At 40.5% G+C, this 13535-nt stretch overlaps 1 protein-coding gene across 1 annotated transcript in view; it reads right to left on the reverse strand.

Annotated features, from left to right (window-relative positions):
• Positions 1–10520: 10520 nt before the first annotated feature.
• The window catches only part of LOC126416932 (formin-2-like), a 277023-nt gene continuing 274008 nt past the window's right edge, over positions 10521–13535 (reverse strand). Inside the window, 1 exon segment of the mRNA XM_050084812.1 lies at positions 10521–10715. Coding sequence (XP_049940769.1) covers positions 10521–10715 — 195 coding nt within the window.

Raw genomic sequence — 13535 nt, forward strand, 5'->3', positions numbered from 1 at the left:
TCGGGAAGATGGTATTTATCTGGAGGACAATGCAATGTGTCATGCGGCTCACAGTGTACGTGCATAGTTCCAAGAACAGCAGGAAGAGTTTACCATACTCTCGCAATCGACCTCGATCGGGCTGTACGTGCCATGGATCCTCAACCGAGAAACCTAGTGCAGTTATCCATGGTACTGGAGCTGGCATGGCTCCACATCCCTGTGGGTACGTTCCAACACTTCATTGATTCTCTTCCTGCAAGAGGTGGTTATTCAGGCTTTTGACAGGTGGTCACATTACTGTGACTGGCACCGTGTATGTAGTAATCATTGCAACTAGACGATAGTAACATTTGTGTGCTCAGAATAGAAAGTGTGCTCAGTGAATGTGGTAGTGTTACGCTCTCCAATTGTTGTGAATGACGTTAGTGGTGGCACAGCTGATTTAAGAGCAACAACTCTGCTTAAGTTCCAAGTACTTCACCTTGCACAACCTGGCATACACTATGAACTTATATGTGACTAGTGACACTTATCCTGCTACAAAGCATAAATTTTCCCTAGAGGACAAGCACAGAATAGGACCAAAAACTACTGACAGCTGCAGGGAAATACCCAACAATCATCTCAATCTACATTCAAGATGCAAAGAATCTGGTACACCTGCCCAATATCGTGTAGGGCTCCTGCGAGCACGTAGAAGTGCTACAACACGACGTGGCACGGACTCAACTAATATCTGTAGTAGTGCTGGAGGGAACTGATACCATGAATACCAGTCTGGTATGGTATGATTGCTGCACACGTACTAGCATTTTAGCGGACATGTCCGAACAGGCTACAGTAATACCTTGTTGCGTATGATTGGGTGTAGTTGGCATGTTCTTGTAGACAGCGTTATTTCAGCTTTCCGCACAGAAAAAAGTCTACAGGCAACAAATCCCGCGAACGGGCCACCCAAGGTACAGGTCCTGTAGTGACTTGGCAAGACAGCCAAGCCACTCGGAGGTAGCCGAAAGGCACGCGTTTAGCTCACGCAGACTGGCGTGAGGTCTGGAACAGTTAAGGGAATTAATAGTAGCAAATAAAGTACGTAGTTGATGTAATACTTAACTTTAATCCATAATTGGAGAACATCGCTCTTGACGGTACATAATTACATCTCAATATAAACTGGTAATGGCGCCTTGCTAGGTCGTAGCAAATGACGTAGCTGAAGGCTATGCTAACTATCGTCTCGGCAAATGAGAGCGTATTTGTCAGTGTAGCATCGCTAGCAAAGTCGGCTGTACAACTGGGGCGAGTGCTAGGACGTCTCTCTAGACCTGCAGTGTGGCGGCGCTCGGTCTGCAATCACTGACAGTGGCGACACGCGGGCCCGACGTATACCACCGGACCGCGGCCGATTTAAAGGCTACCACCTAGCAAGTGTGGTGTCTGGCGGTGACACCACAGGTCCTCTACATCCAAGCTAATGATTTAGAAACAATTCGTGAAGACATGCTGTAGTACTTCGTGCACCACGGGCTACAGCCATCATGTTGCTACTACAGCTTACTTCCAGTCTGCAGGGGAACTACTCCTTGCATCCGTGGAAGATGGTCGGTTTGAAGCTGTGATACTTGTGCGTGTTCATTGTGCCATCTGTGAAACACGGGCCTATGAGCTAGTGGTTCACTATCCCATACCACACGGTTACATCCTATGGACGCTGACATCCCACCTGACGAAACCAATGGTGATTGCCAGCAAACCAGCAGGGCGTTTCTCAGAGGTTTGCCTGGCCATAATTGGTAAATGTGGCTTCATCACAAAAAAAAATAATACGCTGCAGAGCCAAAGAGAATGCCTAATACCGTGTAGGACCCCCATGAGCACACAGAAGTGCCGCAACACAACGTTCCATGAACTCGACTAATGACTGTAGTAGTGCTGGAGGGAACTGACACCATGAATCCTGCAGGGCTGTCCATAAATTCGTAAGAGTACGAGGAGGTGAAGATCTCTTCTGAACAGCACGTTGCAAGGCATCCCAGATACGCTCAATAATGTTCATGTCTGGGGAGTTTGGTGGCCAGCGGAAGTGTTTACACTCAGAAAAGTGTTCCTGGAGCCACTCTGTAGCAATCTGGCGGTGTGGGGTGTAGCATTGTCCTGCTGGAATTGCCCAAGTCCGTCGGAATGCACAATGGACATGGATGGATGCAGGTGATCAGACAGGATGCTTACGTACGTGTCACCTGTCACAGACGTATCTTGACGTATCAGAGGTTCCATATCACTACAACTGCACACGCCCCACACCATTACAGAGCCTCCACGAGCTTAAACAGTCTCCTGCCGACATGCAGGGTCCATGAGTTCACGAGGTTGTCTCCATATCCGTACCCGTTCATCCGCTCGACACAATTTGAAACCAGATTCATTCGAGCAGGCAACATGTTTCAAGTCATCAAGAGTCCAATGTCGGTGTTGACGGACCCAGGCGAGGCGTAAAGCTTTTTGTCGTGCAGTCATCAAGGGTACAGGAGTGGGCCTTCTGCTCCGAAAGCTCTTATCGATGATGTTTCGTTGAATGGTTCGCACTCTGATAATTGTTGATGCAATTTGCGGAAGGGTAGCACGTCTGTCACATTGAACGATTGTCTTCAGTCGTCATTGGTCCCGTTCTTGCAAGATCTTTCTCCGGCCGCAGCGACGTCGGAGATTTGATGTTTGACCGAATTCTTGATATTCATGGCACACTCGTGAAATTGTCGCACCAGAAAATCCCCATTTTATCTCTACCTCGCAGATGCTGTGTCCCATCGGTCGTGCGCTTACTGTAACACCACGTTCAAACTCACATATATCTAATAACCTGCCATTGTAGCAGCAGTAACCGATCTAACAACAGCGTCAGACACTTGTCTTATCTAGGCGTTTCTGACCGTAGCGCCGTATTCTGCCTTTTTGCGTATCTCTGTATTTGAATATGCATGCCTATATTAGTTTTTTTGGCGCTTCTGTGTAATATGCGAAGTATGTACCTCGTTAGCACCAAGCAGGCACATATGCCGCTGAATATAGTGAACTACACCAAACGTCTTGTGTAAAGGGAGAAAAATATGTCAATTGAGTAAAGTTGAATATAATTTTTCGTCAAATGTGAACCGTTTCGTGGATGGTAGAAAAGCTATGGAATGCCATGATGCATCCCTTTGCAAAGGAAATCATCGTTTTTCTTGTTAGTGATTGCAACGTAATGTCTAATGACAGTTACATACACCACCAACATTAATGACTTCACCTCCAATGCCATTTAATGATTATTTTGGTACTGTTAATGTAATCTGTGTACAGTTAAAGGCGAACTTCTCTCTAAGAGTACAAAGAGAAATTTTGACCATAGCCTCGAGATGTGTATCGCTCCTGGGAAATTGGCTTCACCCATTAACGCTGTCGTTCGACTTTCTCGTAAATATGCATTTCCTTATAACAAGGCTCTCTGCGCATTTTACAGGCTCGTAAATGTAAAGTTAAAATTCTACATATCACATCTGTTCTAACGTCAACTGTTCTGCGTAACGTTTTGAGAATACAATTTCCATAATACCGTTACAGTGGAATAATGATAGAAAATAAAGTTAAATTTATACTGTGTTATACAAACTTGTACCGTAGCTTCGTCGAAGCTGCAATTTTTCATGCGATAAGTAGTTACTGAGATAAACCAGTCAGTGCGTCTTGGTTCGCATTCTATATTGCCTGTTTTAGTGCCACTTTAGCCCTTGTAATGATTCTTTTTGTTCCTGGTTTCATAAACAACGTTTTTACGTATTAGATGGCACATTAAACAATGTTTGCATTGCATTTAAATAATGCACTGCTACTTGCAGAATAGACCTCAAAATCAATTTGAAAATTACTTCTCTTGTATGTGGCATGATTTGAATAATCTTGTTTAACGAACATAGTGCCCAATTCATGAGCTACTAATGGTACAAAAATAACCACAGATTTAATTTTTGTGGCAACTGCTCTAGTTCACATACTAATTCTGCAGATAATTACTTAACAGATATTACCGACTACTATGTAATTGTAATGATGGTCACTACACAGGTTCTACACGTTATAGTTAGCTAAGTAATCAGCTCGATGCAACTCGGCTTCTACTGTTCTGAAATACACTGACCATTAATTATTTGAATAAATAAGTATATCTGACATGGGTCAGCGCCATCACAAAACAACTAAGAAAAGGATGCTATTAAAGTTCCATGACACAAATGATACGACAAATGATCGAAAACCAATTGTATTGTCTCAAAAGACAATAACAAATCAAGCCCCATCTGGAAAATGTTCAGCAACTCAGGGATAGTTCAGAGACTTCCAGGACTGGAGCTGAATTATCCGAACTTAGGTCAACTTGATATTTACCTGCATGCCTAAATTTTATGAAATATTATGAATAATATGTGTGTAACAATTGACAGTGAGACAGAACGTTTATGTTTTTGACTCCAAAAAGATTATTTTACGAGTAAGTTACATTATACATCATCGTTTACTTTGTGGAAAATCTGGTTCTGTCTTCATTAGCCTGTCCTACATCAATGAAACAACGTTCATGTTCTCAGTGCCTCACTAGCTGTGGGCTACTGCAACTCTATCCATAGATTCAAGTCCAACTGAAATACTGTATTAAAAGTCATGTGTTTTTCCTCCACCTCCTCTACTGTAACTGAAAACGACTGCAACGAAATTTAAAAGAATCCTGCGTATCCCTTGAGTTCGTACCACAGTGCTGTGTGGTTCAAAGAAGTAACTTTTCGTAATCGTCAGATAGATAACGAAGTTTATCAAACTTCGCTAATTATTACTATATTATTTACGTGTTAATAGACGTTTTCAGTCGTTTCCTTTCATTATTTTTGAACTGTAGAGCTGGAAGAACGGAAGCACCAGATGTTCGACATATGGAATATTCACCTGAAATATTCATCTTCAGAGTAAAAGCAGAATACCCAGTCAAAAACGCAGATCGGTTGACATAGGTGTAAATCTGTGTTCATTTCCATCATTTGTGAGACAGGTAGAGGGTGTGGAGAGAAGTGGGTGTGGAGAGAAGTTAGTGTTGTGATGGTGCGATAGACGTCATCACCTACACAATGGGGTGTCAGTGTGCTGCGAAAGAAATTAAGTCACCAGCAGAAATGTGCAATCATAGGACACTTTTCTGTGATTAATTGGTATGTTACAGGCCTGTGATTTGCGTGGGGTGCAGGGGTGTTGATGGCGCCAGTCAGTAAGGACGTAGTCCATTCAGCTCCGCTAAAAAGTAGAATTTCATTAAACATTAAGTGTGTGAAATGCAAGAAAATTGTGCGAAACGGCATCCTTTGTGATATATGTGATCTGTGGAACCATTTTAAATGTGCCAACGTCGACGAACAGAACCTGCCCGAAGATAATACTGAGTGATTCTGTCCTCCATGCTGCAACGACGCTAGCCGGGACCATGTTGCAACAAAAGACTACGATTCATCTGATGCTATTCTTCTGCAATTGAAAGAAGAAAACGAATTACTGTGTGAAGAAATTAAACTACTCAAAGAATGCTGTGAACACAGCGACCAGGAACTATGTAAAAGGTTGGTTAATAGTGAGTCATTAGAAATAGGTTATAGGCATGGAGGTAAGAATAAGGGGAGATGGCGCTACGTATCCCAGCCGTACTACGTTTTGAAGCCATGGGGGCGTGGCTCGCTGCCATGACACTCTGACCAAAACATTGCCAGTGTGCTATAGCGCTGCGTGTATTAAAGTCGCTAATTGTACCATATACGCATGTAACGTCATCAGATTGGTTGTTTCAAAGTTTTTGTTTAAAATAAAATCTCGTAAAGGCGAAATTCCGCGTTTCTTCTGATTAAAAATAGTTTTTAATGTAATATTACGAGTAGCTAGTCTTCAATGGAAACGATACAATTTTGTTAATTCAGTAATCAACGTGTATCACAAACTAGGGTTCTTTCTTTACTTATTCTTACGATAATCTGATTGGACGAAGCAATGCCAGATTTACGAAAAGTGACGACGTCTTTTCCGATTTTCGTGACATACACACCAAAACTTTTCAGTTGTTTGAGTTCAGAATGATGTATTGTAGCAGCTATTTACTAATGTGTAACAGACTGATTGCGGTTCTGACCACCACCTATATCTGAAGAGGTAACCAAATGATCTGTCTTTGTTGTTAATTATTTAAACAATGAAGCAGCAGATAAATAAGTCTGATAAAATAACTCAATGTGAGTTAATGTTTAGCCAACAACCTGTCACATTGTGCACAACTTCATTCTGTTGTCAAGTGGAATATAACTGCGTAGAGTCCCAAGAAATATAAATTAGGTGTTTGTTATACACAAAACAGGTACTTTCAGTTTGGATAACATTGACCCTGAGGAAGAAAACAAAACTCTTTGCCATACAGTTCATACACACTTCAATACATACCCACATTTCTTCTCGTAAGTGATATGCAGCAGCTCGAATATGAGACTAGGGTACTTTTTTTAGTAACTAACAAATCAACTGCAGCAGCAGCACTTAAATGACATGTCTGTTGGCCAAGGCAGTATAACAGTGTTCCAATTTTCATTTGCTATGGGACTCATTTTAATATTAGTAAGGAGTTCTACTTATTGCTTACTTACCTTAGGTTCCAATTTTTTATTTTGATATGGAAGAGATTTCTTAACAGGGCAACAATGTCCCAGTGTTTTTAGGTACCTTAGGCATAAACCATTCTATATTGAGCTTTGTTTATGTCATCCCCTATTTTATAATTTTCTTTCTTTTAAATGCAAGCCTTTCTTGTCAAGCTGACAGGTATTTACAGTGGTACAAAATGAAATGATGAAGGGATTGAGACAGATCATGGAGCAAAACTTTACATCATAGTTTGAGAATTGTCGAAAGTCTCAATCAACAAGCAGAAGCTTCATTGCTTGCCAATGACAAAGTTTTACTAACATTTAATCTAGGATTTACTTTTGAAATCATTGTCCTAATAAAAATATAGGCTATATATTCCTTACTCATTCATAAAAAGTATTGGAACTGGGAATGAGATAAAGCATAAATATTAGGTACTATATTCAGAATTTTATTCCAGCAGAAAAGCTTTTCTTGATCTGTTGTTATCCACTTTGTTGAACTGCTTGTTACAGGTATACAGAAAAATTATTACAATGTGACTTTTCAGTTAACTGCCTTTTTCACAAGATTGTGGAATTTAAAAATAACACAGTTCTATGTAAAAAAAAAAAATATGAAATTGTAACAAAGTCCACATCATTGCTTGTTGAGAATGAAAGAAATGTCTCAGTCTCCTGACTGATACAAATGTAATACTATTTACCATTCCACATTCATATGATTTATCACAATGGTTTTGCATAAACCAGGAAAGTAGTCAAGCAAACAAACATAAGAAAATATGCAATCATTTATAAAATAGGTCTTACTACAGATATAAATGTTGTGGGCTGTAGTTTCTGTACAACACATGGGTTACATTTCAATGGATTAGGGGAGAGACTGCTAGAAAATTTAGTGCCCAATGAAGTAGTGAAAAACCAATAACGCTCACCTGCAAACACTACTATCTCTCATTTTTTGAGGGTAAACCACTGTTGGACTAGATCACAAAAAATATAATTTGTAATGACACACAAGCAAAAACCATAACATACCACACAATGATGGGAATGTATTTCAGTGTGCCAAAAATGAGGCAATTCTATTTCTCATTAATATTTTGTCACTCGTGGAAACTTAATTAACAACACTGGCTAGAACATACTACAGCATACTCTGCCAAACAATGGCTAAATATTTCAAAAATAAATGTATGTCCCATTTGGAACCACACAGATCACAAGCTATTGCAGAACCAGTACTGCATACTGGTATGGTGGAGTATCAATCACTTGGAAACACTCTACATATAATGTAGTTCCAAATGTTGGTTTGAGGAAGATATATTTGAAAGATATTACACACACACATAAAATTATAATTGTCTGACTCCATCACACACCAGGAACAAATTTTCATAGATACACTGAATATGCTAGTACTAATAGTTTTAAGATACAGACATCACAAACATTTTGTAGCTGGTTATAACAACATAGACGTAACGGAAAAGGAAGAATGTGCATCATTTATTAATTACAATAAGGTTACATTCCCAGTTTGCATCAATATAATGAGTGCTTTATACAAGATGCCTCACACACTAGACCTCTGTGTACAAATATCAGTTACTGACCTTTAAAGAGTACCAGTTTTGTATAGGTTGTCCTGATTTTATTTTCATGCAATGCACCACTTATTCTCTTGGCTGCATGTTTTTGCCGTGTCAGGAGGTATCGTGTGGCAATTGCTTTAATCAGCAATATCATATGATTGTCCAAGGGATGCTGATTTTTCATGTGGTCTGCTAACTCCTTAAACACTGGCTTGAATATGAATTCACTAAGCACCTCAGACACACATTTGGAAAACTGATTTTTCAAAGGAACTTTGGAATTGCCTGTAGTATAGCACCTGAACACTTTTTCTGCACACACACAAATGTCAACAACATCATTCGATGGTAAAACCAACCATCCCCTACTCTTTCTATAAATGAGAGAATAAGCAACATGGCTACCATCCCCTCTCAACACGGATAAACATGGTTCACATTTTAAGGTTTTCTCTAAGTGACACACCACAAATCCAGCTATAAATACTACAATATGGACTGCCACTTCAGAGAGAGAAATTCCAGTAGCAAAGTAATCGTGGTCGTTGTCAGTTGTCGCTGCACTATTTTCCGTGCTTAGGAACTGCCACCGTTCCGAAGTGTTATTTATGCGATCTTCAACATTGGAACTGCTGAAAGTAAGAATGGGAATATCTTCCAAAGTTATACAATGCCCTCTTTCTGATCCACGGATCTCACTATGAATTAGAAGCCTCTTGTATGCTGCAACAAACTGGCGAGCAGTTGGGTTGTTATTCCAACCACCACGACTTCGGATGGCACTAAAAAACATTTCCAAGTGGTCCTGAGAACATTTGCAAAGAGGCAGAAACTTCAATAGAGGAGCATGAGTTTGTGTCCCCACTACTTTGCTATACATGTGTAAAACACTGGATATACACACCAGGAATCCAATAAACCCTGTCTTTCTATTTGAGTCAACAACTCTCATTGCTTGAAGATTTGGACCATCAGTGAGTTCCTTGATGTACCTCTGTGCCTTTAAAAGAAATCCCTCTACAGCACTAAAATTTGCTGTATTTAATGCCTGCTTGAAACCACTTTGTAAAAGTATTTTGGAATTGCAGACATCAAAGAGACAGTTGAAAATGCATATAAATTTTACTGTTGCAGATGCCTGTTCAAAACCTGGGAGTTTCATATCACAACAGTACTGTATGGCATCTGCCACAGAATTGCTAAGCAGCTGAGTAGCCAGTTTCACCTTCATTTTATTTAAAAAAAAATTAAGGTGACTGGCAGTGATCTTGTTGCCTATGTGGAGCCCTTCCTTGACTGTTTATGTAACAGTTCCAAAAAGTGCCAAGAAATGACACCACCTTGCTCATCCGAAAGAAATTTTTTATCTCCTAAAGCGTTGCGCACAAGTTTCAACATATGTGGAGGGTCTAGGAAAAATGACATTTCATGATCATTCCCTTCAACTGAGAAAGTACTTTTCAAGCTTTCACAATTGAGATTGCAGCCTAAACATCTAGCCATTGACAAATTGCTAGCTGAACCATCACATGTGAGCGAAACAACTTTCACACCGCTTGAATTGGCAAGATCAATGCACTGTTTAACTATCTCGGCTTTTTGCTCACCAGTTATACCAGCAGTCAGGAAATACCCAACTGGGAGCTTCCAAGAAGCCTTAATAGCCACAAGCATGAGCACAAATGCTTCCTTGGCAATGGGCAAATTATCCGTGTCTACAGATGACCCCATGTCAACATAACCGTAATAGCACGTACCATCAAATTCTACATGTTGCCTGATGGCAATTTCATCAACTACCAAGCTACATAGAGTTGGAAACTTTGTTTCACGGTGACAAGCTTCTGCCATAATTACCTTAAACGCCTCGGATGTGAAGCCAGGTGCTCCACCCACACACTGGTACCACTTTGTTAATGTTCTGGGGTGTGGCAAACATGTATTAAAACAGCGCCTAACATAATTATACGCCCTGTGGGAATAAAAATGCAGTGTTAAGGCAAAGGAGCGCAGTTCTGGGCTGTATGACCTAGGTACAGCCTGTGCCCCAGCTTTCGCAGTTTGTCGCTGCAGCAAGTCTCTCTGCATTCCAGGTATGCTTTCTAGTATATTTAGTGAACTTTCATCCACAAGATGCTTGTCTTTTAGTACCTTAATGATAGCACTCAAAGAAGCCACTTTCTTCTTAAGTCGTTGCTTAGACTGCTGAAGAGTTTTAATTTGTTTTTTGTGCTGATCAGTTGTGCTTTTCACACTTCGTCTTCAGTTCCTCACTTTCAGAGGATGTCTGACTACGTTCTGGTGGTCCTGCAGTGTACCCAGGAACAAGAGCAGGAACTTCTTCATCCTGCTCTCTGCTGACGGCAGCCAAAACTGAAGATGGAAAGGAAGAGCTCTCCTTCCGCAATGGTGGCTTTCCCTTCTTGTCTCCCTAAATGAAATAAACAGATGGAAAACATTAAGAACTGTTTTTAACAGATGGTTGAAGGTGTTACAGTCTTTGCCATGAACAGCATGTTACAGCCCACTAATTACTCCTATTCTTAGTCCTTTCCAGAAATATAAATTCTATTTTTCCAGCAACTATTTATCTTGTTCATAAAATACTCATTACTCTAACAAAAACCGTTTTTGTGTTCAGCAGACAACTTGAAATGCCTCCCATGTGCGAAGTTACAATTAATACACACTTATTGAAAAAATATAAACTTTGAACATGTAAAATATTTCTGCTGGGGTGTCTTGTTTAACTATCACACTGTATCGCTGTGGGTACTGTCAGTTAACAAGTTCTCAATACAACTGGTCCAACAGTTAATGATATAAAATTGTGTGTTATATCTAATTTTGCATTAGTGGTTGGTGCATATTCAATGTTCCACAGTAGTGGATAATGTTAACAAGAAGGTACTGCCAAAGCTTTTTAATCAATGATATCTTTCAATGGAGAATGTCAATGAATAGTGCATCAAACAAAAGAAATGTTCATTTGCTGTGCTTAACCCAAATACAGAGTTATATTTAACACAGCCCAAGTGTTAATTTCTGTGGCTTCACTAAATAATTATACCAGACAAACTTGTTAGCTTCAGTAGTCTCATAATCTAAACAGCGAACCTGAATTTTCTTCTCAAATATTCTCTTGTGTGCAGAGGCTGATGCTCATCAAAAAGGAGTTTCATAAATTTGTTTCTATATGACAATGTGGAGAAACAGATTATCTCTTTATAACACACTGTGTAGCTGCAGAAACACTTCAGTGTTCCAGCACCTCCCCTCTTAAATTCTATATACAGCATGGAATCATTCCTAGGCAAAAGCTATGTGTAAGGACCTAATCAGGTGGAAAGTGAAATTAATGTATTCAAATGACCTGAAGGAATCCTCCCAAAATCAACATACGAGGGCAGTTCAATAAGTAATGCAACACATTTTTTTTCTCGGCCAATTTTGGTTGAAAAAACCGGAAATTTCTTGCGGAATATTTTCAAACATTCCCGCTTCGTCTCGTATAGTTTCATTGACTTCCGACAGGTGGCAGCGCTGTACAGAGCTGTTAAAATGGCGTCTGTAACGGATGCGCATTGCAAACAACGGGCAGTGATCGAGTTTCTTTTGGCGGAAAACCAGGGCATCTCAGATATTCATAGGTGCTTGCAGAATGTCTACGGTGATCTGGCAGTGGACAAAAGCATGGTGAGTCGTTGGGCAAAGCCTGTGTCATCATCGCCACAAGGTCAAGCAAGACTGTCTGATCTCCCGCGTGCGGGCCGGCCGTGCACAGCTGTGACTCCTGCAATGGCGGAGCGTGCGAACACACTCATTCAGGATGATCGACGGATCACCATCAAACAACTCAGTGCTCAACTTGACATCTCTGTTGGTAGTGCTGTCACAATTGTTCACTAGTTGGGATATTCAAAGGTTTGTTCCCGCTGGGTCCCTCGTTGTCTAACCGAACACCATAAAGAGCAAAGGAGAACCATCTGTGCGGAATTGCTTCCTCGTCATGTGGCTGAGGGTGACAATTTCTTGTCAAAGATTGTTACAGGCGATGAAACATGGGTTCATCACTTCGAACCTGAAACAAAACGGCAATCAATGGAGTGGCGCCACACCCACTCCCCTACCAAGAAAAAGTTTAAAGCCATACCCTCAGCCGGTAACGTCAAGGTTACAGTCTTCTGGGACACTGAAGGGGTTATTCTGTTCGATGTCCTTCCCCATGGTCAAACGATCAACTCTGAAGTGTATTGTGCTACTCTTCAGAAATTGAAGAAATGACTTCAGCGTGTTCGTAGGCACAAAAATCAGAACGAACTTCTTCTTCATGACAACGCAAGACCTCACACAAGTCTTCGCACCCGAGAGGAGCTCACAAAACTTCAGTGAACTGTCCTTCCTCATGCACCCTACAGCCCCGATCTCGCACCGTCGGATTTCCATATGTTTGGCCCAATGAAGGACGCAATCCGTGGGAGGCACTACGCGGATGATGAAGAAGTTATTGATGCAGTACGACGTTGGCTCCGACATTGACCAGTGGAATGGTACCGTGCAGGCATACAGGCCCTCATTTCAAGGTGGCATAAGGCCGTAGCATTGAATGGAGATTACGTTGAAAAATAGTGTTGTGTAGCTAAAAGATTGGGGAATAACCTGGTGTATTTCAATGCTGAATAAAACAACCCCTGTTTCAGAAAAAAAAGTGTTGCATTACTTATTGAACTGCCCTCGTATATAAGTAAAACTAGAGCTGTATCAATTACTCCTAAAACATAACTGCCATTAACTAGCAAAGACAGTGCAATAAAAATATTGTACAACACAGTAGACCAGACAAGGTGAGATGTTCACAAACTACTGCCTTAAATATTCACATAACTGATATAATTTACTTCACACGTGTATTCCATTACTTTTGGAGTTAGAGCTAAATAATAGAAACTGAAAACTAAGTTAGCTATACCCTCCCTCCAAAGCCCCATAAATTCATCTTGTTTGTGATATGTACTGGGACATTTCAGTTACGTTACACTACTGGGAAACACTGTTCATTACCACCAATATTTACTGAAATACGGTACATAGAATGGCAAATCTACACAGTGTCCTGTTTAGACCTATACTTTACGCCAGTTAATGTAGTGTTAGCTTTTAATTTGGTACATGATGAAGACAAAGTGAGTTACTCAACACTTCGATTATCGACGATACGTACGTATTATACTGAAACGTGAACTTGAAAACT

This window comes from Schistocerca serialis, chromosome 8 (assembly GCF_023864345.2).
Source record: "Schistocerca serialis cubense isolate TAMUIC-IGC-003099 chromosome 8, iqSchSeri2.2, whole genome shotgun sequence".
In the NCBI taxonomy this organism is placed as follows: Eukaryota; Metazoa; Arthropoda; class Insecta; order Orthoptera; family Acrididae; genus Schistocerca; species Schistocerca serialis.